The following is a 27,884-nucleotide window of genomic DNA, read 5'->3' as shown; positions in this document are numbered from 1 at the left end:
ATAGTTCAGATTTGGCAGCCATCAGTTGCCATGTGAATAATTGCCCTTCTACCTGGTTTCTTTATATTTCTAAAATGGCAACTACAATCAAAAGCATTTTCAGAAGGTTTTCGAGCACACTCAGATTGAAGAGGCAGTCTGTTACTATTACAACCATGTGTTGTTTTATTTTTCTTACAGCAACTTTGGTAGACCTGCAGGTGAGAAGTTTAATTACAAGTTCAGTAACATCAGTGTCAATGCTACCTAGTTATGAGGCTGTTAATTACTCTGTAATTTACAGTTTCTAATAGGCGATTTGGATAATAGTGACAGTTTATCAAATCTCCCTTTGGCCTGGTGATAAGCACAAGGAATCTTAATGGTTGATCACTTCGAAGCTGTTACTGACTCAATTTGAAAAGTTTAAAAAACCTAAAAGTTATCATGTATAATCAAGTGTTTTAACTGTAGATCGAATTTAACATTTCTAATTTAAGAACTCACCTTAAGTTTTGCAAGAACCGTTGCAACATCGGGACCAGTCAGAGTGAGGAGGGAGTCTTGGATCTTCTGGAGAGACTTGAAACACTCTCCCATCCTCCCGGTAATTTGTTGTTTAGTGGACTCCATCTGCTTAAAAACATCCTCTGCTTCAGAAACAAGCTCCTTCAGCTGCTCCATCTTCTTCCTCATCTGTGTCTCCACCACCTTGAAAACAATACGAGTCGAACGAAAATCTCTGATCAGATAACACGACTCTATAAATATGTGTCCCAAAAACATACAAGATATCTACTTGTAATTCCAGATTTTAAGAAAAAACATCCAAGAGAAAAAAAAGTGTAATGGTGAAATTTTTTCAGTTCAATTTTAAGCCGTTTCAGTTCTTTAAAAGTTATTTTCAATCATTTGAATGACTTGATCAACAGAATGCTTTGTATGCATTTAAAAAAAAATAACAAAAAAACAGTGATTTGTTTTGTTGCAAGGTGCCAAAACATGAATTTACATACACCATGTTAAAAAAAAAAAAACAGTTAAACCTTCTTTGTCATCATAGAAATTATTATACAACTAAAACTTTGAGGTAAACTGGATCTGAAAATGTAACGAAGACTAAATGTACATATATGTCCTTCTCACTGTACTGTGCTACATTACAATTATAAACCTAAATCCTGAACAGAAAACTAACCCAGAGCTTCATGGGTTACCTCATAGCCTCAGAGCCTCACCTGCAGCTCCAGAGGGAACTCTGAGCTTTGAAGCAGCGTCTGAATCTCAGTTGCTCTTCGGTGGAAACGCTGGATATTCTCCTCTTGGGTCATAATCTTACTCTGGAGACGGTGAAAGGAAGGCTAAAATCATTCAAACTGTAGTTGCTTTCACAGGCCCAATAATATCCGTCACACCAGGATTCAGGATCCACACATTTATCATATGAAGACTATCATAGGGCACAATTAATGCACACACATGGGCAGCAGGACATTCTCTCCCAGTTCCCAGCAAAAACGTCTACAAGCTTTATTTTCTCAAAGTAATGCAATATCTTAAAACAAAACAAGATTATGTGCAAGTCACACTTACCATTGCATGTGAAACAAATTAACCAAAATCAGTAACAAAATTCAATATTTCTACAAAATGGCGAGTGAGACATTTTTGGGTAAATATGAGCATCTATTCAAAGTTAAATGAAAACGTGTGTAAAATGCCTTTTCCACACGGTTACTGATGGTGTAGTCCTTCCATAAAGTAACACAAGAATTTCACAAATAACAGTTCAATATCACAGCACACCTATAAAGAGTAGCATGACACACAGTTAATACACACACACAGGCAGTATACCCTCTCCCAGCTTCCAGCTTTTACCAAGAAGATGCAGTTATATGACCCATGTGTGTTTGGTGTATCAATACTTAAGGCCCTGCTACAACAGGTGACTAAGAACTCAATACACTTAAACTTAGTTCTACCTGCAAAGCCTTGATGTCATCCTCCGTCTGAAAAGATGGACACTGAGCAAACGCTGCTAGTTTACCGTCGGTCCAGCTGCCCACTTCTGCCCCCAACTGAAGGACTCCTTCCCACAGACTCACGCAAAGATGTAGGTTTTCAAGGTGGCAATCTGTTCTCTCTGATAACTGTTAAGACCAAAGAAATCAAATTATGCTTAAGTTAATGACTTAAACCTACAATGTGGAGCTTTACTTTAACCGTATCTGTTGCATGATGATCACGCACAGCAAAACAGATGGTAAAACACTAATGATACGCATATATTTGATTTACTGCCGAAGAAAAGCTTAGTGAAATAATCTGTAAAACAAACCACAAAGAAGTCAGCTTGAACGTACCGCAGATTGTCATAAAGAACATGTTGAAAACAAGTTTGAAAGCAACACACAGAAACAAAAAAATTAAATTAAGTACAGCATAAAGTATATAAAGTGGCTGAACTTACATCCAGCCAGCGATCCATTAGAGCATCTGCTTCACTTTCAAATGAAACCGCGGTGCAACCCGGTATCTGCCGAAGCCGAGTGTGAAGGTGCCTGCAGACACTGCGGACCTCCTCTATGTTGTCCCCCAGACCATTCAGCTCTGCTTTTGTTTCCTGGACCTTGAAAACCACACATACACAAAATAACAGAACATAAATAAATCTTATTAAGGTAAACTGAACAAAATAAATCAATTCCAGTAGAAAGCACTGGGATCATTATGATGTGTTTTTGTCCATTCGTCAGGGTAAAACACGTTATATACCCTTGTGTGTAATCTCTGCAGGTTATCTTTCCCCATGTAGGAGGCTTGTTCACTGACGATGCTTTCAGCTCTCTGCAGTGTCCCACTCAGCTGACCACGAACGCTCTGAAACCTCTTCAGCATCTCTGTCAGGACCGAACACTGCTCCAGCCTGTGTACAGTTCATAACAACACAAAACAGAAACCAACTTCAGCAAAGTAGCATAGCCACTGTAAACTTACTTCATCACCCAAGATGAAAGTAACAAACCATTGACTTATCCTCACCGTTCAGTTACAGCTCTTTTAGTCTCTTCCCAGAGATCCTCAATCTCTGTGCTTTGATTTTCCTGAAGGATTCCTGACTGTGAAGAAGCACCTCGTAGGTACTGCACCTCAGAAAGGAGACCAGAGAGAGGACTTTCCAACTCTGTCAAAGCACGTGTCCTGCAGGTTATTGAAAAAGCAGAAATAATTAAAGACAATGTGGAGGACTAGAGGCAACTGATATTCAGATAAAACAGCATTTGTGAGTTATCATTTCATGGTAACACAGGCACTGAATATGAGCAAAATGGGAAATGTTTTACATGTTACTATCAACTGAATTAGTGATCATTAACAGAGACTTTGTCTGTCTTGTGTTTCCCTCAGATTTCAATGAATAAAATGTGTTTCTGGACCCAGCTGAGTGTTGTACCTCTGTTGCAGAGCAGGCAGGGTGGGCTCCTGCAGCCTCAACTGCTCAGCTGCTGTCTTTGTCTCCCTCAGTGCTGCCAACAAGACAGCTCTCCTCTGGTCCACACTCTCCTTTTCCTCCCTCTCCTTCTTAATCTGGGTGCTTCTTCTTCGTCTCTTGTCCCTTGGTTTTAAGATGTCCCCCTCAGATCTACACGTTTGAGCCCTGAACTCTTCCTCTCTTTGTGTATTTGGGTTGTTTTCGAAGTCCTGCCTTTTCCTTTTTGTCTCCAACCCTGACTTTTCTTCAGTGACACTTGAAGTGGAACAATCATGTGCTCCACTTTGATGCCCTGAATTGCTCCCAGTCTTCATCTTAGGCATCAGCTCCTCATTGTTCTGCATTTTACTCTTCTCCAGAAGAAACAGCTCTTCCTCCCTCTGTTCTCTCCTCGTTGCCACCACCTCTTTTTCCTTCTCTAAATAATGTTTGGACACGGTTTTTACCACGTCCCGGCATGTCACAGTTGCACCATCCATGGTCAGACTCATCCCCACTGCCTTTAAACTGCTGTCAGCAACATCAGATAGTTCCATAGCAGGCTGCAACCTCTGCATTGTTGCCTGCCAAAAATGCGCCTCCTGCTCCAAGTATGCCTCGTTTTTCTGTCTGCTGTGGTCCTGGTTTGCCAGCAGGGTTGGGAGCTCAGCCTTGGCGTCTCTCAGTGTGGCCAGGAAGCGATCCAGAGCCTGGGCAGCTGACTGAACTTCCTCCAGCTGCTGTCTGAGTTCCTTCAGATGATGAACGTTGCCGTGTAGGGCCTGGCAAATGTATGATGGGGCTGTGGCTTCCGGCCCTCGTCTTTTCTCTTGAGTGCTTTGCTCTGATAGCTTTCTCATTTCAGCCTGCAATGTGTCATCCATCTCCTGGAAAACACGTTAAGGATAAACGATCATGTGTGCATGTTTCACTCATGGTATATGTGCTAATAGTTGTAAAACAGAGATGCATTTTACCTTTAGGTCAGAAAACATTGTAGATTCAGCCAGTGTCAGAGAGGAGATATCCACAGACTCTCTGATGATCTGGTTCAGTTTTTCAGTGACTGGTGACTTCTGACCATCTGCAGACTCCATCAGGTCAGCTGCTTTCCCCAGAGACACCATTCTGTCCAAAACATCAATGAGGAAGCAAAGCTCTTCATGAAACTGTAGGTGCCCTACAGCACTAAATTTAGGCGGTCTTACAATAAAGTAATGATGCAGATTTATAACAACTTCGTAAATAATATGAAGGGGTTGACCAAAATGAGCATTTACACATACTTTAAAAGATAATTGAGTTTTAATCGAGGATATAGGTAAGCCTGTCACTATTTCTACATCATCTCCTGATAGCGGTTATTCAAATTAATAATTAATTAATTGTGATCATTTTGCATAAAATTAGAATAAATTAGAATTTACCTGCAAAAAAAACAGCTGTATTGGACTAAAAGACATGCAATGTTCCCATCACTGTTTCAAAGTATTATCCATATTTTGTGCCCACTCCTCCCGATATGAATTACTCATAAATTGAAATGCTTTGAAAAACAGTCTGACTGTATTTCGATGAGAATCTACTAACATTAACATCATGGTTTCATTTGGAAAGCTGAATATCACAGAGAACACATTTTGAAATGATGTTCAAAGTTGTTTGTTACTTGGCTATAACTAACACTGGCATAGACTAAACAGAAAAAGACAAATCCTTAATCACGTATATCTGTATGATAGTGATCGTCAACTGCATCCTCTGATGCACACTCACATCTCAAAGGCTTATCAGCGTGTAAAGTCATGCGGAACATTCTGACACATCAGCCCAACATCGTGTAAACATACACATCACAACATGGTTACCGGAGTCCTGTGGGAGGATGCATTGTCTGTTGTTACGAAGGGGTGTATGTGACATCAGCTAATTTTAGGTTTGTGAAAAGATAGTGGAAAATCAACATCCACATACAGTAAATGCCAGGGAACCAAGTTCTACAGCAGAACATTGCATGGTACAAACTGTCAGTAGCCCTTCAATGTGTACACATGCACACAGTGCATTATATCTGTTCTGTTGTACCTGTTGCTCGGTAGTTTTAACTTCAATTTAAAATTCTAAGTAGGAACTGAGGCTACAAATGAGCTACGCATAGATACTACAAACATATATGCTCTATGGATTTAAAAAGCTTTGCACTTCTGTACATGAACTTATTTGGAGAGTCACTAAGAAACTTGGAGCAGAACTCTCGGAGCATAAATAGCAGAGTAAAAGAGTTTTCCTCAGTTCTTCATGACTGGTTGCAGTTTCAGGAAATGCATGCTAAACCCAGCCTTGAGGGAAAACACTGAATATTAGACCCAAACAAATCAAGGTATAACTGACCACACAGGAGTTTAAAATCCTGGAAAACTGTGCAGACATAGGCTTTAAGTGACTAAAGCATGGCACAAACTCTGGCATCACTGATCCTACAACTGTATCTTACATACTTAACAGCAGGAATCTCAGGTGAAATCTAAATGGAAAACATACCTCTCTGGTGCATCATGTTCAGATTGGTGCTCCAACTGTGGTCGGGCAGTTTGCTCTGAGATGACGGTCCACTGCGCTTCCTGCTTGCTCTCCACACTGTTGCTCCTGACAACTGTCTGGAAGATGGGAGAGTGGCACAGTAACAGTTCAGAAAAGAAAAGAGGAAAAGATGGAGCAGAGAGCCTATCCAATTACAGAGGATTAGTGCCATGCTGCTGTTGCTGCGCCCCGTACAGGTCAGGCACAGCCAACAAAACTGCTGAGTCCGTTTCCGATCAGGAAAGCTGCTTTAAAGGCAATGTACAAAGTAAATAAGATTTGTTTAGTTTAATTTGTTTAATTACCTCATGCAACCTGAACCTAGTCTAATACATCAACTTTATGCTATAGGTGATATCACATGATTTGGTTTATACTACTGGTTTTGTGGGAGTGGTAAGACAAAGTAATATTTACTACATATCAATAAAAGCTGCACTAACACATGTTTCAAGCAAGACAACAAAGGGTTCAAGGAAAACACACAATTACAGCACAAAAGGAATATTCTCAGACACTTTCAAATCTCAGCTTTATTCAAGTCCTCGTATGCCCAATTCTTTTTCAATGGAAATGACCATGAGGGCACACGATGAACAAAATACCATTTCTGCAGCACTTGAAGCTCTCAAAAGCATAGCAACCTCCATCATTTTAAAATGGAAAATGTTTCAAACCACCAACAGAATTCATAGATCCGGTTGTCCAGCCAAACTAAGTCATCAAATAATCAATCAAGAAGCCAATAATCATAATGACAGAGCAAACATTGATGCAGCAGTCTACCAATCAGGCCTCTATGGTAGCATGGCCAAACAGAAGAAATTCTTCACTAAGAGACACCCTGAACATATCTCAGATGATTCATATCATCTGATGACACAAAGATTAAATCATCTGCCCACAAATACAAACAAAGTGTCATCACCTCATCAAAATAATCCCTACAGTCAAACATAGTGATGGCAGCATCATGCTGTGGAGATGTTTTTCTGCAGCAGGAAGTGTAAGACTTGTTAGGATGAGGGTAAAAAAGAAGGATACAGAAAAATGCTGAGCAAGTCTGAGTGAAACCTTTTTCCAGAGCGCTCTCAATCTCAGGCTGGGGTGATGGGAAAAGAACTGAATCTATTTTAAGATGAGTCTGAAACATAAAATATCCTGAAAGTAAAACTGAAAGTTCAACATGTAATGGTTTCCTAAATAAATAATACTGAATTGGGGTTAGAACCAAAAAGAAGTGGACTCACTGAAATTCCTTTGAATTTAAAACTACTTGAATTTACTTTTACTTCATATTATGCGAGTTTAGGCTAAAATGAAGGCGTTTAAAGTTTCTGGTTGCAGCATTGTACCAAATTACATGGTAGATTTTGGAAACTGAAGAATATTATGTCATCTTCATACCTGTATATGAGTTTGTGTTTGCGTACTGCTCTCTGCGACGTGCAGCAGACGAGCTGTCAGCAGCTGCTCTTTGGCTCGAAGTGAAGACTTTAGCTTTTGCTCCGACCCGCAGCCTTTACTCTGTATCAGGTGACTCTTGCTCTCTGTTGGGACATCCTGCCTTTGCACTTGGAGGATATCACCTTGTTGCACAGACACAACCTTGACAACAGGTGACAGTTGTTGTGTGCCCTCCACGCGTTGTTTTTGTGGGAGACTGTTGTCAGGCTGTGTGTCGGCCGGCATGCGGGTCGGACTCAGCGGGACGTTTCCTTCGGGCTGCCGTCCCCTGCTGAGATAAGAAATGTTCATCACGGGCAGTAAGTCAGAGTGACTCAGTCCAAAAGGCATCTCATCAAGATTAATAGACTACAAGGATTACAGAGACAATTGTAAAAAAAAAAAAAAAAAATGTAGTCTTCATCAAGTACATGAAGCTTATTTAAGATTTAACTTACATTTCAAATTGATTAGGGGGTCCATTGTGATGCAACAGGCTGTTATTCTACTATTGACCAATTCAGTCAACTAAATTAACATTTTAATAGCAATTTTGACATTTTTCTTGCAGTTTCAAGCTAAAAAATGGCTTCAATAAATAATGAAAAATCAAGAAATTCAACTGCTCACAAAAGCAAGGAGATTTGCCAATAAATTAAAGCTTAAATAATGACAAGTACTGATTTAGCTTTGAATACATATGAGGAATCTTCCCTCTGAAAATTGGCATTATCGCACCTGTCGGGCAGCAGCGCTGTGTCACTGGTTTGTGTTTCCTGCACTTCGTCTATGTCTGTTAGTTGGTGTGTTTCAAGGAAGGAGGTTTTCCTCAGCATCAGGGTTTCACACAGCTCTCCGAGTGATTCAACATGCTCCTCAACAGATGCAGCCCCCTCAGTGACGGACTGTAAAGAAGACAAACCTCTAAGAAACTGAAAAACTTTTGATCTTCTGCTGCCATCATAGTTTCTGTCAAGATGGACTGTCAGATATGAAGGCCATGCTAAACTTATGCAAGTACCTGTTGCAGCTGCAAAGCATGCAGGTCAGTCTGGTCAGTATCTTCACTGAGAACGTTAGTACACATTTCACATTGCAAAACAGAATATGGATGCTCTCCTTCTCTGATTTTAGATCTCAAGATGCGAACAAAGGCAGCCATTTCTCTGCGTACATCCTGAGTGTAAAAACACAAACAGCAGACACTTATGGGAAAATTTCTATGTTAAGTTTATGAGAAGTATGTTATGCTACTTGACAGTACAAAAAGAAAAGATTATTCAAATAAATGATAAGTAAAAGAGTTGAATAAAGCCTGAGTGATGGGATGTAATTTCACTCTGTTATGTAGGATTAGATTGGGGGGGAAATGTCAATGGCATTTGAAAATTTAATTTTAAACTTCATTTTGATTCATTAGAATGTAGCTTTAGTTCCTGAATTATTAGGTTTGGTTCAAATTTTACTAAAGGATAAATCAATCCTTGATGGAGCGCTTTCTGTTCCTATCATACCTCCCACTGCTTTGTGACTGAATCAGAGAGGAGCATCAAGTCCTGGAGCTGGGGCCCAGAGCAGAAGGCCCCAAAACCTTCAACCGCACCCAGGAACTCTTCAAGCATGGCAGGCTGCAGAATTTTTAAAGCTTTCTGCACAAAAACACACACAGCTGGACCAATATGCACAAACAAATCTGGCAGCACGATAAAGCAAAACACCACAGACCTATAAATGCTGTGTCCTAATCTGGAAATTAAATTTCAGGACAATGTTTTAGGGTCTGGATGTTGCAACCTGGAATTTTAGACACTCAATTTAAGCAACAAGTATCAACAACAAGCTTTAAACTCTTTACAAACATTGTGTTAGGCTTAATGAAGTACTTCTTCGTCTCTTTACTAAAAGTTTGAACGTGTACCTGTTTCTTCTTGGCTTGTGACTCCGAAAACTCTTTGCCGCTAAATAACTTTATTGCTTGCTGGATGCGTCCCTGCAGACGAAGCCTGGCCTTCTCCAGCCTGCTCCTCGCCATTGACTGGGCTTTGGAATGAACTTCACTGCTGATCATAACTGGTGGCTGTGGAGGCGTTGGACTCTGTGGAGTGTTTGGTTGCACAACTGTTCTGGATTTGTGCTTGATATTCTGAGTTCTGAGTGAAGCTGATGAACTTGCTGCAGGTGTAGAGAGAACTGGACTTTCTGGACACTTCGGACCAACAGCAGTCGAGGTCATGGCAGGTTGATCTTTCTGACTGAAACTTGAGGCATGAGGTTGGGATTTAGAAATTGTCTGCAGCTGAACTGAAAGCTCAGACTTAGCTTCTTTTGCAGTTGGAGCAAATGGTTGAATATGATGAACTGGTTCCCTCAAAGGCTGAGAGACCATTTTTATCACCACACGGGGTAAAACAATGCCTTCTTCATCCTCTGTGTTGATGTGCTGGCTTTTAGAACCTTGGAAACCTCTTGTCCTTCGAGGAGACATGTGAGCTGGAATCGGATTTGGGTCCTGATTTTGCAGCACAACATTCCCAATCTGATCTACATGTTTGGTTGTTGCAACGACATATGATCCTCGCTCTGGCTGTTTTTGTGTCTGAAAAACTGTTTCAGGAATCTCACCAACTTCCTGCTTGAACCCAAGAGAGCTAAACTTTCTGAGAATGTCCTACATAAAAAAAATAAATTAAAAAAAGAATTACAAATAGCATAAATCTGAGTAGCTAACCAACAAAAGAAAGGTTATGAATAGATCTGAACTAACCTGGCTGTGAGAGACCGCTGCTGAGATTCTGTTCTTCATGCAAGAGGTAGTGAGGTGCTTCAGAGGAGAAGTTTTCTGTATTCCTGCAACAAGTTTCTGCAGATCCTGGCCCTCCGTTACCACACGCTGCACTATCTCCAAACCTCGAGAGATCAGCACCTATGAAGTTGCAAGAAATCAGCTCTTAATCTTTGATTTTAAGGACTTAAACAACATAATTTTACAACTAAAAGCACTATTTTTGTCCCAAAGTGCAAATAAAGGCCTTATTAGAAGAAGGACAGAGTTTAAGCTTTCCTGACTTTGGTTGTAGATTCTGATGCAGAGCGTCCTTTGAGGATTTTCTCCCGCAATTGGTCGCAAAAGTCAAGGGCATCTGTGTTCCAATGATCCAGCTCAGCTAGACGTCCTTCCAGCATGGATGCTGCTCGCTGCAGCTCCCCACAAGTCCGCTCTGCTTCAGCAATCTGCCATACAGATACAAAACCCAGACCGAACCCATCCCTTTGTTTACCAAATAACAACACAGGACAATAACTAAACCATACTGGATTTATAATGGCATTTATTTAATCCTCTTTAACTGGATGGAAACCAATTTGATAAAAAAATAAATAAATAAATAATAGAGAAAGGAATTATTCCTCCATCGCAGCAAGTACCTGCACGAGAGTGTGCTGCAGCTTTTCTTTGTGGCTAGTTTGAAAGTCTGGAGAAGGGATGAGAGATGACATGTCCATCTCTTCCATCTTTTTCTTCAGTGACTGAGAAAGAGAGATATAAAAGAGAGGTATAAAAAACAAAGCTGCACAGATGCAGCTTTAAAAAAAAAAGAAAGAAAAAGAATTTAAAAAAAGAATCCAACTTTTTTTTCTCTTTTGCTGCTGAGCTCTTTCCACCAGCTCAACCATTTAAAATTTTCCACACCTGTAGTTTCTGTCTGTTAGCCTTCAGTGGGACTGAAGCCACCTCCAGTGGCTGTCTCATGAGCAAACTGGTCTCCTGGGTAAGTGAATGCACCATTTGAAGACACGAAGCACCAACACTGGGCTCTAATGGTACTTCCTAGGACAGAAATCCTTCATGACTATAAATCAGTCAATATTACATGTTTTTCCTTTAATCTGTAAAACATTCGTACATGACTTGAATAAAAAATCTTGAATAAGATAAAAGTAAAAATCAGTGAGAGCATGCATACTCACAAACACCGTCTTCTTCATGCAGTCGGCCCACTGCATGTTGACTTTACTGAGCTGCTCTGCCAGAATGAGGCTGGTTGCAGTTTCTGTCACTTCGATAAGAAAGTTCCCCACCTCATTTAACTGAGCATGACAGTCGCTCATATCCTACAGCATTCGGATAGAGAGAAGTTCATCTAAATCTTATTTTTCAAAGAATTCACTGACAGCACTGAGCACAAAGACGCTAAGATTACCTGTATATCCACAGCAGGACATTGGGCTTGTAAAGGGATCCTCTGTGGCAGCCATGCCTGAAGAGAAGTGAGGCACTTGTTGTACGTCTCCCACGCAGACTCCGCTCTCTCCATCATCCCTCGAGCTGTTGCCACAGCCTGTGTGACCAGCTCAGCTTCACTCTCTGCTTCCCTCACCTGACGAGTTACACGCTGGGAATTTTCCCCTTTGGAGTAAAGTGTGAAAATGAAGCTTCAATCATTATCTGCAGAGCTCATGACAAACAGAAACCTTGCCTTCATGGAGGTTGTACCATTTTTTATTCAATTCATACCTAAAGAAGCTTTACTGGTGTAAGTATTCGCCCTCTCCTCCAGGTTTTGAAGAGCATCCATCAGAATCAGGAGCACGCCTTGATGCTCAACAGTTTCCTGGACAGCCAGACAAACAAAACATTAGGGGTGTGCAAAATAATCGTCATGACGATGAATCGTGATTCTAATTTTCGCGATCTACTGCATCGATTCTGGATGCCAAGTATCGATTTTATAAAAAAAAAAAAAAAAAAAAAATTTGCCTTTAATGATAGGACACATGCAATTGATGCATTTCGCTGCAAAGGATGTTTGCAATATATGTATATATTTTTTATAGTTGTATATAGCCTATGCACTTTTTTTGTCTGTACTGATCATCCCTATTTTGTTATTTTAAGTTTTATAAATCCTATGCACTTTTTGTGATGAGTGTGTCCAGTAATAGTAATATTTGTGTCCAGTAATATTTGCTTTAATGGCAATACCTCCAAAAGTTGTTTCAATAAATACAGTTATGAATTGATTTGCTTTGAGTTATGTATCAATTGAAGACACTATCCAGATCATACACAGCCAGTCAGCCATTGGTAATGGCTGTATTTTTTTTTTAAGTATGTTCAGTGAAAATATCGCAATGCATCGCGATGCATCGCAATAATTCAAGTATCGTGATGCATCGTGATAGAATCGCATCGTGGCATGTGAATCGTGATTCGAATCGAATCGTGACTTCTTTGCCAATACCCATCCCTACAAAACATTCACTATTTTCTCCATTTTTCCAGAACATATAAGTTATCAGGCGACTCTTTGGATCTGATCATTTTTTTTACCTAGTTGATATCTGCGTTTGTTTATAGAAGGTGTGTTTCACATAACTTTGTGTCCAACAAAACTTTTTATCTCACTCTTTTGGAGAGACTTACATGCCAGTCCTGCAGAAGAACACGTATGGTCTCTTGAGATTTGCAGGGAGCTTTCCAAGTCTGGACCTTAGTGCTGATTTGTTTCAGGAGGTCCAGTACAGTGTGACGAGATTCCTGGTATTCCAACTTGATCCCTTCATATTTGGCCGTGACTCGGATGTTGGTTAAACTGATTTCAAAGAAAAAACAGGATGATTTCATATGCTTTAAACAAGCTTAAAGTGGTTTAAAAACATTCTTAATTGGAAAGGTTGAGCAATTGCCACATACCAATGTTTTATCTCATCAAACTTTTCATTAGGAACTACTACATTCCCGAATTCATCCATATTGCGGTAAGCATCAAGAATCTTGCAGTAGTGGCTCATCTCCTGAATTAAAGTCTGGAAAAAAGAGCATAGTAAGTATAAAACATAATAAGTTTAATGTCATGAGTACTATGAGGTTTTGTTATGCTTATGGTTCATATTTTTTGTCTGCCCAACTCTCATTTATTATCCACTTTTGCTTTTGGACTCAGGAAGGATCTAATTGTTCTTTAGTGTCAGTATTAGAACAACCTTCAGGTTGTCCTGTCGCGCTCTTGCTTTTTTGGCAGCATCTGCGTGATCTTTCATTCTCCCGCCTTCTTCTTTTAGCGCCGCCTCCGCTCGCTGCAGCCACGCAACAACAGAGTCCAGAGGAGGAGGAAGACTCAGGTCCAGGTCTGCTTTATACCTCCGCAGCTGAAGAATGACAAGTAAACATCCTCGTATAAGCCCTTGACCACCCAAAAAGTAGTTTTGGTTGCCTTTACCTTGCCGTTGCCTTTAGGCTTTGAATCGATTTCCTTAGTGTAAATTTTTGGTAAAGATTCCTAGGCTACCTTGAACTTTGCTTGATCCAAGAAATCAACAGCTCTTAATTTTTAAAATATGGCAATTTCAAAAGTTAAGTGAAAAGTTACATTCATAAACACAGCGCACCTTTGAGCCACTGATGGTGGTGTAGTGCATAAAGTACTACAGCTTCACAGAAAAGAAAATTGCTGCACAGGATGCAATGCAGGCGTAAGGAAGGAGTCATTAAAACTCAAAAGTTTCTGTCCTCACCTCTTCTTCCAGTTGATCCCACGCTGTCCTCACACTACGCTGCTCCTGACTGAGCTCAGGGCAGCGTCTTATGGCAGCAAGGAGGGTCATCACTGGTCTTCTCTGCTCAGTGAAGGAGCCGGCGAGGCCTTGAAACACCTGGTACATCAAACACAGTAATAACTTACAGTCACTCAGCAATACTGGATATGCACACTTGTGACCAAATGTTTTCTTTTTAAGGCCTTGCTTTTCCTTACCTGATATTTTTCTGCATAACTTGATGTCTCTGAGGCTGTCCATGCTTCTGACAGTTCCTGATAGGCCTGCTGCAGCCAGCACGTCACTTCTTGTGCTCGCTCACTCTGAGAAACCTAAAATGTTCATTTCAAAGATGTCATTCATCAGTGTTAGAATGAGGTGAATAACAGAGCTGGAGCTCCTCAACTATGTCTCAACCCTACAATAATGATGTTAGACAGGGTTTATGTATCTAATAAACATCATTCCCACCCAGATGCATTGTTTTGCATTTAAAATGCAAACAATGAATTGAAATCACTGTGGAACAGAATGACATAAGGCAGAAGAGTGTGTACCTGGTGTAATGGTGAAACAGCAATTGCTGGAGTGAATTGAGCAGGCAAATTCTCAGGTAGGAAAATGGATGGCTGGACAAGAGGAAACAGCTACACCACCACCAGTTCAGAGTATGAAAACCAAAGTCAGAGGAAGAAGAAAGGAAAGGTGGTTGACAACCCCAGCTTTAATGGTGGAGATTTCAGAAGTTTAAGAAGGAAGCTGCAAGTTCTGAACGAGTATAAATTACTTAAATTAAACTGAAATGACGCTGCAAGGTCAGACAAAACCATAGATTTGTGTAGAAATAAACCAAAAGGTTTCCCTTCTAGACTTTCTTTAAACAAATAGACAAAAATCTGCATGAAATTTGATACTGATTAAGTGTAAACTGATTAATCTGTGGAGTAAATGTAATAATATGCTTACACATTCACAAACTTTTTGCAGGGAAAGAATAGATCAAAATGAAGGCCACTAAACTAGAGAAATCTGCTTTTAAAAATCTGCCCATGAAAAAAATCCATTGAAACATCATTAAGCCTGATTGGTTCAAGTGAATGTGACACTGACATTAAAACTGCTAATTTAGTCTCTAACCTGAAGGTGATCATCAGGTGCTGGCATGTCATTGGAGTACTGCAGGAACTGGGCCACATAAGTCATAATGGACTTTTCATCTGGATTTTTAACATCAACGTCTGAAGGGGAAAAACAAAACAAAACAAAACAAGGAGATGTTGTTTCTATTATTAGAATGTTGTTGTTCTACAATGTATATATAAAAAAAACATGCTACTGTAAAAACATTGGACATTTCATCAGCCTCAGCCTCACCTTGGGGCTCCAGCAAACGGGGGATGTGGAGCTCCCGTTCAGCCAGATGAAAAGCTTCCTCCAGGTTCTCCCGGTTGCTTCTGGACTGAACCAGTGAGAGATCAACCAGCTGTGGTCTGAGAGAACACAAGATGGCCAAAAAGGCTTCTCCACTTCTCCAGCTGGACTTAAAGTCCTTCACACTGACACAGCAATGAACCCTGGACAGAGAAACACACAATGAAAAGCAAATGCGAAAACTTGCACATGTATAATAATTACAGTAGAATACATGTGGGGAAAAAAAACGACAAAACTGCTCAAATGTAGAAAAAGTTGGGGCATATCCAAGCCTGTATTTGATAACAGACTGAAAGTCATAATAGACAGCTATCCAGTCCATTGCAAAGCACAAGCTATGAGTGTACCGAAGAGTGTCCGTTTGTTGCAAATGTGTTTGAATATTGAAAAGCCACAAGAAAAAAGGTATTTGGTCAATTTTTGTTGTAACCCAGCATTATTCTATTAAAAATAAGATACATTTTCCTTACATGTGTTAGAGAAAGCTTTACACCATCTCCCTTGAAAATAAATAGTGAAAAAAAAAGGTGTGGCATCCCTTTGTTTCAAAAATGAAAGTACAAGCATGTGTAAAACACCCACTTTTGGCATTGGTCCCTGACCCACATGAGCAGGGCCTTCTTGGCAGAAATGCGGAAGCGTCTGTGAAGAGGGGATGTCCGACCTGCAGGAACGGGACTAGCTGGGACAGGGCTGCTGGACCAGGAGTCCAGACTGGACAAAGAGTCGAGGGAGGAATGACGAGAGCTGAAGGAGAGAGCGCTGGCCAGCTCCTCAATCTAAAACATATAGAGATATAATGAACATAAAATTACCCCTATATGAGCATGAAAACTGACAAAAACTAGCATTTTTGAGCAATTATAATATATTTAAACATGCCGTCTTCTTTTTTTGTTTCTCCAACAGTTGCTTTAGCACAATAGCAGTAAACATAGAAGGTTTATGTGTGATGGCATCAGTACAGTGTTGTACTCACATGACAGTGGAGAATTATGGTCCATATAAGACCAAGGATGATGGACGGCCGCCCATCTATGATGTCTGGGATGTTTATGTTCACCAATTTGATCTACAGCAACAACCATGAGAAAATGATTAGACATGCAACAGGTCAACATGTTTTGTGGGACCACAAAACTACCTTCTTCTTTTTTAATCTTCCTCTTTCTTCTGCTGAAATCTTACTAATGGTAAAATAAGATATTGTTGGATTTTTTGGATGAATCCAAGATCAAAGTAACCTGTAATGAGAATGTCTACCACATCAAATTTAATAGACATAGCTTAAAACATTTTTTAAAGGCTAAAAAATAATTGTCCAGTTGTTCTAGGGATTATGTCATGTTTGATGACATAATCCCTAGAACAAGGTTAACAAAAGCGATCAAATCTTTACATATATTTGAAAGCATTTATCCATCACAAACAAGGAAGATAAACAGTGAAACAGCCAAGGAGCCATTTGCCAATGAGTAAATATGCATTTTGGAGGTTCCATGGCTGAGACCAGATGCATCTTTGATCAAAAAGGGTCTTTTTTCACCTAATCCTTACCAAAACTGGCACACACAGTCTTCCAAACAAATGTCAAAGAGTTGCCTGATGGATTTTACGTCACAAGACTGTTTAACATTTTTGCCAACTGAAACTAACAGTGAAGCTGCAAAACATTATGAATCAGCAATTTCTTCATGTTTAGACAAAAACTTTGGTTTAGCATCCATGGCAACATTTAACCTCGGGGACATGCAAACACTGAAACCACTTTTATACATGTGTTATAACCACACCCACATATATAATGCGTGATTCGGAGCTGCTTTGCCCACTCGGCACTGCCTGTGTGTTTTTGTGTGTAAACTTACAGATTTTTTCTTGAGAAAGTTCAGAGCGGTCTCGATGTTGGCCCTCTGCTGGAAAACCCCACGACCTCTTTGTCTTTTCTATGAAGAGTTAATAATGCACAGTTCGGAACATTTGTTTTTTTAATCTTCACAGCGCTTGAGTAATGATTCATAATAACAGGTATCTAGGAGGAATTTGGAATTGACTCAGTGATGTAAATTGAGTAACTCACCATTGACTGACCGCTCATCACCTCCAACAGGTCGAGTAGATGCGATCCGTCTCTGAAGTCCGAAAACAAGTCCGACACAAATGAAGGAGGGCATTTCTGAAACAATCCACAAATTAGATTATTGATTTCAGTCCAGTGACTCCATGTGCAATTTTAAATCCCTCATTGATTACATTGGTTAGGTCTGTCGGTAGAAACGTACATTAGGTCTGACCCAATACAGCCTGTTAAATTACAGTATTTACGACAGCTAGTCTCTTAGAAATCTATGAAAGCTACATGCACAACATATTGTTTACATTGCAGCTTTAGAATAGAATGCACAAGAATTTAAGTCCATTTCCTTTTAAATTAATCAGCAGAACAGAATAGAAATTCTATCAATGGGCTGCCTGGTAACAGTATTGAATACATAACTTTTACTTTCATGGTCCATGGGTTTTGTCATGCAGGCCTCTTTTTTTAGTTTGATCCTCGTAATCTAGATTTCCATGTTCCATATTGCAGTTTACATTAGTTGTGTTTATTGTGAGATTAGCTTGACTTCCTGTTTTATGGTGTAGCTTTTTTTTTTTACTTTGTTCAGTCCAGTTCATTTTGCTTCCTGCCATTTGCTTCACATCAGGTTTCAGATACTGACTGCCAAACATGTCTGGTCAGTCCTTAGTCCCCCCTCAGTATAAATAATACCAGTTTTCCTTTGTTCAGTGCCAAAGACTCATCTTTATTTGTTGTTATGCGTCTCATCCTCCAAGCCAAGTTTGTTCTGTTGCTGCCTTTCTCTGCTTCATGTTTTGAACTACCTGCTTGTGCAGAGCCTTCTCTGTTTTACTAAAGATGATTTCGTATTTAATAAATGTGTTTTGCCTGCATTTAGCCCCGGATCAAATTTGATGCTAGAATCAATGCTCAGGACAGGAAGTTGTCAGAGGCTTCTTTGTGTCAAGCGATAAAAGAAGTAACAGATTAATGGAAAAATACTTTTTGAACTTGAATAATCTCAAGTGCAACAGGAAGCAAAAAGTATTCATGAGAAGTGAAATTTGCTTTGTGGGAAATACTACATAAACATGATTTTTCCAAAAAGAACTTAATTTCTTCAAGTTAAAACAGGAAATATTGGCCTCTGGAAACATAAGAAAGTGTGTCCAGTTGGGGTTGTCAGTGGACTCAGATTGGTACAACAGATGGCAGGTTATAAACGAGGGATTTTGCCGCTGGAGCGTAGTCATTGGGACATGAGGTTATGAGGGGTTGGCTTGGTTCATATTACGTGTTGTTCTGCTCCACTGAAACCCTATTTATACTTCAGGTCAGAGTCAGCAGCTCAAGGTCCTTTCTGATGAGATCCAACATGAGCTGTTCCACTGCTCTCCGAGCACTGAGTCAGCATGTTGCGCTCTACGGGCCCCTCATACAATTCACAGATGAGCCACAGCATGACATCATGCACATCTGCACTTCCTTTGTTTTCCAAAATGTTTCATGTTACCACTCTTGCCTGAATATTACACGTTTGACACAATGCTAATATATAAACTATGTGTAGGGGAAAAAAGGCCCTGCTGATAGCTGTTCATTAGTCTTGCTTTAGATTTTTTACAGGCCAAAAATAAAAATATCATGCTTGTTATGAAACATGCATAAACATAAACAGAGGAAACAGTAAGAACACAGTTTTCTTTTTATGCTTAAAACTGGCGATGCTGCAGAAAAGAGGTCTGAAAACTTCATTGTTTAAACTTTTTTCTTTAGTTGTTTTTAGGTTATATTTTTCATTATGATCTAAAAAAAACCCTCCAATTTCCATACAATTTCTTTTTTATTTTACATGGTATTCATAAAGCCTCCATTCATATTTTATTTGATACTACACCCAGTAGAAATTCTGAAATTAAAATGCATGAAAGAGGTACAACTTGATAACCAATTATTACTTTACATCAAATTGGAATGCCTGCACTTTGTTGTTTCCTTTCCCAAACACATAAAAGTGTCACATAGCATGACATCCTCACATACCTTGGTTAGCTGAGCATTTATCCAGTTGGTGAATGTCCTCTTCTGAATCTGTTCATGCTCCACTATAAAAGAAAGAGATAACTTAATTGTAAATCACTGGCACAGAACATGCTTCCTCGTTTCCAGTATAGACACAGTACTGATGCATAAAAAATGCTAAATTTATGCAACATTTGATGCAACATTTGATGCACACTGTGAGGAATCAACTCGCAAGCTGTAGGAAATTGGTGAAGTCTTAAACCTAAAGCTATTCACCATTTATGTAAGCTATTATTTGTTTCTACAGCTGGATTTAATTCTATCAGCCAAATATATTACAGTACATTCCTCAATTCCCTTATATGCTCAAAGTTCATAATAGCTCTGAGTTTTTATCTGTAACTGCAATGGAAACATGATGTAAGTTGGAGGCACATGCAGATTTTTATTACTCACCCTCATCAGAAAAACAGACAACTTTTTGACCCTCCATTTTTATAGCAAAAGGTTAATGTACCCATTTATAATGACTAATGCCTGCATTCACTTCAAACAGCATAAAACTTCTTCCTTCTTTCCAGCTGAGCAACCCTGGAGTGTAAGGCTTCCTCTTCAAGCTAAAGTAAGGCTAAGGGCCCGGATCTGGCTTCTAGACGGGAAGGCTTCCAAGACAGTTACAGACATAGATACTGAGGCACACACACACACACACACACACACACACACACACACACACACTCACTACATGCATAGAGACACACTGACAGCTTTAATGAACTACCAGACAAACGTGCACACATAGACAGTGAGGAGATTTTGTACAAATACTAGACCACACCTAAAGTACCTGTTGCTAAAACGAGAACCTTTTTTGTTACAGGAATACAGTGAGACTGTTGAGAGTCCTGAATGGTTAAGTGTGGAATATTTCAGTGTGCTTCATATTTTGTCTGAGGCATTCGGATAGGCTCACACTCTGTGTACAAACAATTGGCCATGAATCTTAGGCTGCGGCTACACGAAAATTCTTGTGCTACACGCTGACTCTGCTGTTTGTTTAAGATCCTGTAAAGACAGGCAGCTGTGATTTTACTCCACCCTTTTCAACTGGCAAGTGAAGCCCAAACAGCAGTAAGAGGCGGCACCTCGTTAATAGCTTTCTTTGCTCATTCCATTGTAAAAATGTAACAGACAAATGTGCCATCTCAGGTCAAATTATGATAATTAGGCAACGGCAGAGATATACAAGCAATTAAACAAATAATCCTAATTCAATACACAATTTACAAAAACAGATGTAGAAACCTGAAGCTTGTGTCTTTGGGTCTCTCTGTGAAAAATTAGACCGCTCACATTTCAACTTTTGGAATGAAGACTATTTGTTCATTTATAGATTTGGATCTTTAATTGAAAAAAAAAGAGGCATAGATCATATCAACAACTTGGATAAACATACTGAACCTTTTTTATTGGAAAACTATATCAGACACATTACTATTCAAAGCAGAGCCATATATGTTATCCTCTAACATGCCTGGGGAAATCTTTCATATGGCAAAAGCCGGTTTTGTATGATTTTACAAGCAAAAAACGTTGAATCATCATGTGAACTACTTATGTATATCCTGTATGTGTTATCCTGACACACAGCTACCATCATTGTGTTGCTGCATTGTCAAACCTGTTTAAGACAGATATGCCCTGATGTACAGTAAAGTTCCTATTTAAAAATGTGTCCGAACATAATTGCCACAACCAATTAGATCACCAAAAAATAAATATTGTATATAATATACTGAATAAACAATGGAGTCAACTGTGCATCTGGTGGTCTATAAACAAGTGTTTTATGCATAACTGAATGTGTCACAATCTCTTCAAAATGATCCTAATCCTTTATAATTTCACTCAACTTTTTCTATTGTCTGTGACAATGATTTGCATTTGATGAATAGTTGATCCCAGACTGGTCACCATAGTGACTCTCCACTACAGCACATCATTTGTTACAACATCTATATAAGTACAGAAATAGTCTGACCTTGAAGGAGCATGTGAACATTGTCAATGTCCAATGGAATCCCTCCATCGTCTTCTTCTGCTCCACCTGAAGCCATGTTGCCTCCAACTGCAGCACAAAACGGATCTTGGGAAGGTCCAAGAGATAAAGATTAGTTAACCATCACTCTGGGGAAAATCTGCCACAAGAAACTGAAACATTAAGACAGTGAGTTGCCTCTACTGCCTGATTAGTCATGTCAGGAACACACCTATCCTCACACACGCCCCCTCACGTTACCACAAGCACAAAGAGATGCAAGCAGACACATGCAAACACTCAAATAAAGAGCTCAAAGAGGAGAAATAGCTGCTGTATAGAATGAGCCAGTAACACACTACCACAATGTCGATGTACAAAAATAGATGGCCTGGTCACACATCTTCAACATACCTGCAGCAGGGCAGCAGTCACTGCAGACAGCTTCTGTTGGGCATGTTACAATGAAGAACCCATTCGAGTGTGAACAGCGTGCTGTAAATCAGCTACTAAGTTCTTTGAAACTGGCACGAGTCCGCTTTGATTCGCAGTGTTGAGTGCCTCCAAATAGGACGTGGCCTTGATGTGCTCATGAATGAAAAAAGGTGCCTCTTGCCTATCAGAGCATGAGGACAGAAAAGAGTGGAAAGTCCCGCCCTCACCGACTTCAGCTTCAAATCACCGGTGACGGCTCTCACACAAACTTAATTCCCTTGGCTAAAAAAGTAATCACATACTGGGAAATCACTGACTTTTCTTTCAGGAAATAGGTCTCTTCTTGAGTGTGTGTTGGGGAGTTTCCCCCAGCAATGTTGATAATACGGAACAGTTGGGAAAAGGGAAACTTGGAGAGACTTTCAGTTTGATGCATTAAAGTGAAACAGTTTCAGTATTTGAAAGGTCATCTCCAAGTCTCTCAAAACTACATTACTTAATGATAATATATATTCTGCTTTCTCTAAATAGAAATTCTTATTTCTAAATCAGTTTCAAATTGAGCAACGGTGAAGTTTAAGTGATCATTGTGAGCAAGGATTCCCTTGTCACAGGATTTATCAGAAGCTAAAAGGTCTTATTATCAATATTCTTCTTTTGTTTGACCCAAGGAGAAAGAGGGTGCATCAACAGCACAGCATGTTACACAATGCTGTTTTTACCCTTGACAGCAGTGCCAGGGTTTTATTTATTCCTTCACTATGGTGAGCAGACAGAGCTGGTGGCCAGCCTATGTGCCATGTAGCAGCTGCACCCACACCACAGATTCCCACCTCTGTTATGGCAGTGGTAGAACCAGATACTGTAGATAACTCTAGGTCAGGCAGTAAGGTTGTTAATTTGTTCCTCCCAACTTAAAAGCTGTAGAAATTCACTTACTCTAGTGCATGTCCACATAACTTACTATACAGAGTACACATTATTTAATGAAAGGTCAGTGTTTGAAAATTTGAACAATGACAATCATCCTCAACAGCTCAAATGTGCCACTAGAGTAAAAGAAACATTTTTAGTGGTCAACCATTAGTTTGTTAAACACAGGAGCCAATGAGATAAAAACAGAACTTTAAATGGACAGTTATTGGCTTGTAACTCCTCACTGGCTCATCAATCCAAAATTCAACCCAGCCTGGACCTGCTTAGCAGACACCTATGCAAAAAATATCTATAATCATATAAATGTCCATCACATTGCACGTTCTTATCATCTAAATAAAATTAAAATGGATTCAATTCTGAGACATAGAACAAAGATTAGTTACATTCAATCCAGTCAATCTGTTAGATCATCACATATCATTAAAACAATTGACTGTATTTGATACATTTTCAATAATTTTTTTCACTAGTGAATATTAAAATGCTGATCATGTAAAAGAACTACTATCGACCCCCAACAGTTGTCTAAAAAACTGAAAACGACAGGTGGCAGTGTTTAGCAAATGTCCACAAAGTGGAGCTTGACTGTTATCAAGTTCAATGTCATGTACTTCCATTAGATGGCGCTATGGTCCGCACGCCAACTGCAGTACTACACAGTGTGTAGAAGAAGAAGCTTCCCCCTCCCACGACTTTGACGTTTTGGAAGAGCAGCAGTAGCTTCCTTGACCTTCCAACTACAGCGTGGCAAACTGAAATGTAAGTTTGAGGTTTACAGTTATATTTGCAGTGACTTTGGTTATAACCAAACAACACTCGTCACATCAAGACGCTGATTTGAAACGAGGAAATCGTTTCTTACCGTGCTTATATGTTCTATTGACTAAGTAATCAGTTAGCGTTTTGCTAATGCTAGTTAGCTGCTCTTGAGCAGTGAAGACACTTGTTCTAATTCATTAATTGAGGTACTTCGCTTTAAATCAAAATTATACAACATTTAAAATGCTTTTATATATCTCCCTGTAAATATGTCTTGTCTTTGATGACAGTCTTGCTTAATTTCAATGCTAACGCTCAATTGAATGAAGGTTAGCTAGAGTAGAGGTTGAATGCTAGCATTAGCATTATCTGCAGCGAATTGTTATTTTCAGGACAACCAATCGACTGGAGAAGCTGGTGAACTAACAGCGTCTGTGCCACCGTCACTGGAAGTCGGAAAGCAGTAATGCAACTCAGCATCTTGTCTCGACATCTTAATAGGTCAAAGTAATTAGATAAACCTGAAACAGCTGAGGGTCAAGGCACGGCTGCTAGTCTTGCAAGTTAGTTTATGTTAACTTGGTCTAAAGTGCAGCTTCAGTCAAAAATAACAGCTGCCTGACGTATTAAATGCGTTAAACTACAAATATGAACTCCCAAGTGATATAAAAACCTGAAGTTCGGAGGGAGCCATACATGAATAACTTTGTCAAATTTAATTACATTTTTAGACTGCATGGCACCACGGCTCCTTGCCAAAACTTTATGAGAGACCTGTTGAAGGCTTTTGTATCTGCTAACTGAATGTAAGACCTTTGTTCTGAGACAGTGCTGTGGTTTTCACTCGCAGATGGCCGGGCGCCTGTTTGCAAACTGGTGGAGCGTAGTGAGCCCTTACTACTCCAAGGCATACCATGAGATATGGGTTGGAGTTGGCATCATGGCAGGCCTGTACTACAAGGTTTCCTATGGGGGTCAGTTGAAATTTAATCGATTTGTGCTCTGTAATATGAACTAACTGGGTTGTAACCTCGTTTTATGGAACATGGTATACAAATGTGATGGAAGTTTGTAAGCTTTTATTGTACTTTATGTAACTGGTCTTTCCACTTTTCCAGTGTTTTGATAATTTGCCAATTTTACCTATAAATATTGGCACAAAGACAAGTGTCCTTAGTTTCTGTTCAATCTTCTGTATGTTAACTTTACAAGTGCCAAATAAATGCTTATTCAATGAACATGTACAATGTTTTTGGGGTTTTTTTGTATTGTGGAAAGTAACTGTCTTTTATTTTCTTTCTATTGTAGGCAAGAAGGCTGTGAAGGACAGTAAGTTGTCTAACATGTTTTAATCATACCTTATGATTACATGTGTGTTGATCACAACATTTTGAACACTACTCTGAAAGACCTCTGCTCTCTACATGCATTGATCATTGCTGGCAACGTTTTCAGCCAAAAAGGGCTGATTCATGAATAAATACATGTTTTGTTTTCTTTAAATTTACTTTCCATGAAAAGCAATCCACATATTTTCTAGATTAGCCCAGATGTAAGTCAAAACTCTTCTCATTTAGTATTTTAGAATCAGATAATAATCAAATTAGCCCTGCTTTTGTAGTAGGTTTACTGGATTGGTTCCTTTAGTTTGATTTGTTAAACAAAGAAAAAAAACCTGACACCTTAAAAACTGTGTTTTACATTTATTTGCTGAACTACCTTCATAGACACTTGTGGGTTTTATTAGACCGTTTTCTTTTTCACTGATACACGTTTGTATAACCATCACTTCACAAGAGACCAGATAAAATGTGACAGAAGAAGCAAAGAGGCCAGATTTTACAGTCACATCTGTTTACCTCTAGATGTCACTGACGGGTCACATGCACAGTCATTTATTATTAACGTATTAGTGTTTTCTCTTCTCTTGTATGCATCAATCATCTTATTTAACCTCTCTTTTTGCAGAGCCTGCACACTGAGTTTCCCACCATGCTGACCAACGTTTCACCTGCTGTGATATGCCCCATTTTTGTTAATATGGATCAAATAAAACAATTGTCCTTAACTTTGGTCATTTCATTGATTCATTTTTGTATTACAGTTGCTATAAAGTAATACCACAGGAGATTTGACTGCACAGAAAAGCTAAACAAAAGAATTTGGGGATAAACTTCAGCTAGGCCCTTCTCTTAACAAAGATTTACTGCTCCTTTTTTTCTGTCATACACCTTCAGGCTGATAAACCGCTTTTGATCGACAGTTATCAGTCATGATGTCCCAAATTGGCCTTAAATACAAAGGTAGGGGAGGCTAGAAAGTGTCCATGGAAAAATAAAATGTAGTTACTCATTTTGAGCAGAATCTGTCCTGATGTTTTAGTGTTTGGTCTGTCTGGGGAATGAGTGAGGTATTTATAGCCAATGAATCACAGTTTGGGGTTGCATTTTAACTAATTGAACAGGCAACAAGCCACAGCACAGCTGCGTGGGTGTTGGTGTGGTTAGTCATTCGGAGAAGCCAGGAAAACTTTTGAGGGGTCGAGGCAGCTTGATGATGTGGATGGACTGCAAGTGCACATTTGCCCCATTTATTTTTAAGGATGCTGATGCCGTTTGCTGCTTTGATCTACAATGATGGATTGAGCCGTTTACTCCGTTATATAACTGCTGAAGTGCTCACTCTGCATCATGCCACAATGAACCCTAGCATCACAACTGCTTTGTTGGCAAAAATCAATAGCAAATAAGTGGCTTTCTGTGTACAGTTTGGTTCAGTGAACTGAAAGCTGAGCAGAGTCCTGCCCAGGGCCACCGATTCAGTGCTGAGCTGTCTGCATGTGCTTATGATGAGACAAACATAAAGGTGTAGATGCTTTTTAAACTCCGGAATTACTGATGTATAGGAGATGGTACAGTAATTTAAGTGTCTTGTTCCGATATTTGTAGTCAAGCTACCAGGCGGTAATTAAACTAAAAATAACAGTGAAACAAGCTTTTGTGACTGGTCATATCGTTTTCTCTCTTGATGATGTCACAGATGCAGTCGCATTTTCGTAAAACTGCTCTCTTGGGACTGAGATGAGCTTACTGCTTTAGTCAGAAGCAATGAGGTACTAATTTGTTCCACTCTAAAGCTTCATCTTTTAAGAAGGTGAAAGAAAGGTGCGCACATGAAATCTCAATCTACAAAGTCACCAGCAGCTACGATGGAAAAAATTAATCTTAATGTGCGAACTATAAAATAGCATGGCAGTTTAAAACAAAAATGTGTCAAAATTATTCTTAAACACACTTTTATTAAGATGCCGCAGCTAAAACTAATCCCTTCTGATGTCACATTTCTGCACCTAATAGCAGCTCTGAACACAGCTGAACACATTTCTAAAACAGGAAAAATGGACAAACAGTTGTAAATGTAACTGAAAACTGCAAAAACAATTCATCACATGTTGTAGCTGACAACAGTTTTTGTAAATATATGCTTATGAAGAATTTGATGCAGGAGACAAAGTTGGTTCAGGATCAAGAAAACATGAGAAGTTGTAGCTTGCTGGTTAAACAAAATCAATAAGTTAAGCTTGGAAACAGGTCACCAGTATGAAGGGTATAAAAAGAGAGAAATTCATCACTATGTGAAAGTCAACCACTGTCAGTGAATGCATTTCATGGCTGCATAAATACAAGTTAAAACTCCACTACGCAAGTAAAAACACTCGAAACAAGATGTAATCAAGATCAAGCACCTCTGCTGCCTCCTGTGGCCTGTCCTGCTGTGTGAAAAGTCACATTTTTAAATTCTTTTGGAAATCATGGACCATCTGACTTGATATCAGCGTACAGTTCAAAAGCACATGGTAAGGGAAACAATATACAAATACCAGTTTTGGAGAAACATGCTGCAATCAAGATCATCATCTTTTTTCAAGGAAGGCCTTATTTATCAGAGCCCTTCTGCCTGTGAGTCAGATTACTGAACTGACCTGGTTGTTGTCCAGACCGGTGAACTACTCAAACCCTTTGGCTGATTATGAAGAACAAAAATGAAGGGCCAGACTGTTTGGCAGAATAAATCCTCTAGTATATCAAGCAAGAATGGGAAAACATTTAGCTTTTAGAGCTACAGCAGTTGGTCTCCTCAGTTTTGAAATGATTAAAGAGTTTTGTTACAAGAACGAA

The 27,884-nt window shown here is 39.4% G+C and overlaps 2 protein-coding genes across 10 annotated transcripts in view; one reads left to right on the top strand and one right to left on the bottom strand.

Annotated features, from left to right (window-relative positions):
* Nucleotides 1–22,168, bottom strand: part of syne2a (spectrin repeat containing, nuclear envelope 2a) — a 78,364-nt gene extending 56,196 nt beyond the window's left edge. For 4 of the 9 annotated variants that reach the window (XM_075459578.1, XM_075459582.1, XM_075459580.1 and 1 more), the window contains exons 1-35: nt 21,577–21,734; nt 19,554–19,615; nt 17,532–17,627; nt 17,320–17,397; nt 16,431–16,523; nt 16,034–16,230; nt 15,392–15,591; nt 15,155–15,255; nt 14,575–14,664; nt 14,236–14,349; nt 13,997–14,134; nt 13,466–13,630; nt 13,176–13,288; nt 12,906–13,074; nt 11,997–12,093; nt 11,683–11,888; nt 11,450–11,593; nt 11,172–11,309; nt 10,907–11,008; nt 10,547–10,711; nt 10,245–10,403; nt 9,399–10,148; nt 8,995–9,129; nt 8,502–8,657; nt 8,219–8,385; nt 7,442–7,772; nt 5,996–6,111; nt 4,432–4,582; nt 3,437–4,341; nt 3,025–3,183; nt 2,758–2,908; nt 2,453–2,611; nt 1,965–2,132; nt 1,218–1,319; nt 487–690 (exon numbers count right to left, since the gene is read on the bottom strand). In XM_075459578.1, the coding sequence (XP_075315693.1) occupies nt 487–690; nt 1,218–1,319; nt 1,965–2,132; nt 2,453–2,611; nt 2,758–2,908; nt 3,025–3,183; nt 3,437–4,341; nt 4,432–4,582; nt 5,996–6,111; nt 7,442–7,772; nt 8,219–8,385; nt 8,502–8,657; nt 8,995–9,129; nt 9,399–10,148; nt 10,245–10,403; nt 10,547–10,711; nt 10,907–11,008; nt 11,172–11,309; nt 11,450–11,593; nt 11,683–11,888; nt 11,997–12,093; nt 12,906–13,074; nt 13,176–13,288; nt 13,466–13,630; nt 13,997–14,134; nt 14,236–14,349; nt 14,575–14,664; nt 15,155–15,255; nt 15,392–15,591; nt 16,034–16,230; nt 16,431–16,523; nt 17,320–17,397; nt 17,532–17,627; nt 19,554–19,615; nt 21,577–21,652 (6,357 nt within the window). In that variant the 5' untranslated portion in view covers nt 21,653–21,734. Of the gene's footprint in view, nt 1–486; nt 691–1,217; nt 1,320–1,964; nt 2,133–2,452; nt 2,612–2,757; nt 2,909–3,024; nt 3,184–3,436; nt 4,342–4,431; nt 4,583–5,995; nt 6,112–7,441; nt 7,773–8,218; nt 8,386–8,501; nt 8,658–8,994; nt 9,130–9,398; nt 10,149–10,244; nt 10,404–10,546; nt 10,712–10,906; nt 11,009–11,171; nt 11,310–11,449; nt 11,594–11,682; nt 11,889–11,996; nt 12,094–12,905; nt 13,075–13,175; nt 13,289–13,465; nt 13,631–13,996; nt 14,135–14,235; nt 14,350–14,574; nt 14,665–15,154; nt 15,256–15,391; nt 15,592–16,033; nt 16,231–16,430; nt 16,524–17,319; nt 17,398–17,531; nt 17,628–19,553; nt 19,616–21,576; nt 21,735–21,987 lie in introns of those variants that run through there. The other 5 variants (XM_075459579.1, XM_075459581.1, XM_075459586.1 and 2 more) reach the window with 5 other exon arrangements.
* Nucleotides 22,169–23,594: 1,426 nt separating this feature from the next.
* Nucleotides 23,595–25,774, top strand: atp5mj (ATP synthase membrane subunit j). The gene is made up of 4 exons (XM_075458847.1): nt 23,595–23,706; nt 24,557–24,680; nt 25,015–25,035; nt 25,675–25,774. The coding sequence occupies exons 2-4, from the start codon at nt 24,557–24,559 to the stop codon at nt 25,686–25,688; spliced, it is 159 nt and encodes a 52-aa protein (XP_075314962.1). The 5' UTR covers nt 23,595–23,706; the 3' UTR covers nt 25,689–25,774.
* Nucleotides 25,775–27,884: the final 2,110 nt, after the last annotated feature.

The sequence above is a fragment of the Odontesthes bonariensis genome, chromosome 24, assembly GCF_027942865.1.
Source record: "Odontesthes bonariensis isolate fOdoBon6 chromosome 24, fOdoBon6.hap1, whole genome shotgun sequence".
Classification (NCBI taxonomy): Eukaryota; Metazoa; Chordata; class Actinopteri; order Atheriniformes; family Atherinopsidae; genus Odontesthes; species Odontesthes bonariensis.
Note: the sequence above shows the minus strand (reverse complement) of the source record. Positions and strands in the feature narration are given on the sequence as shown.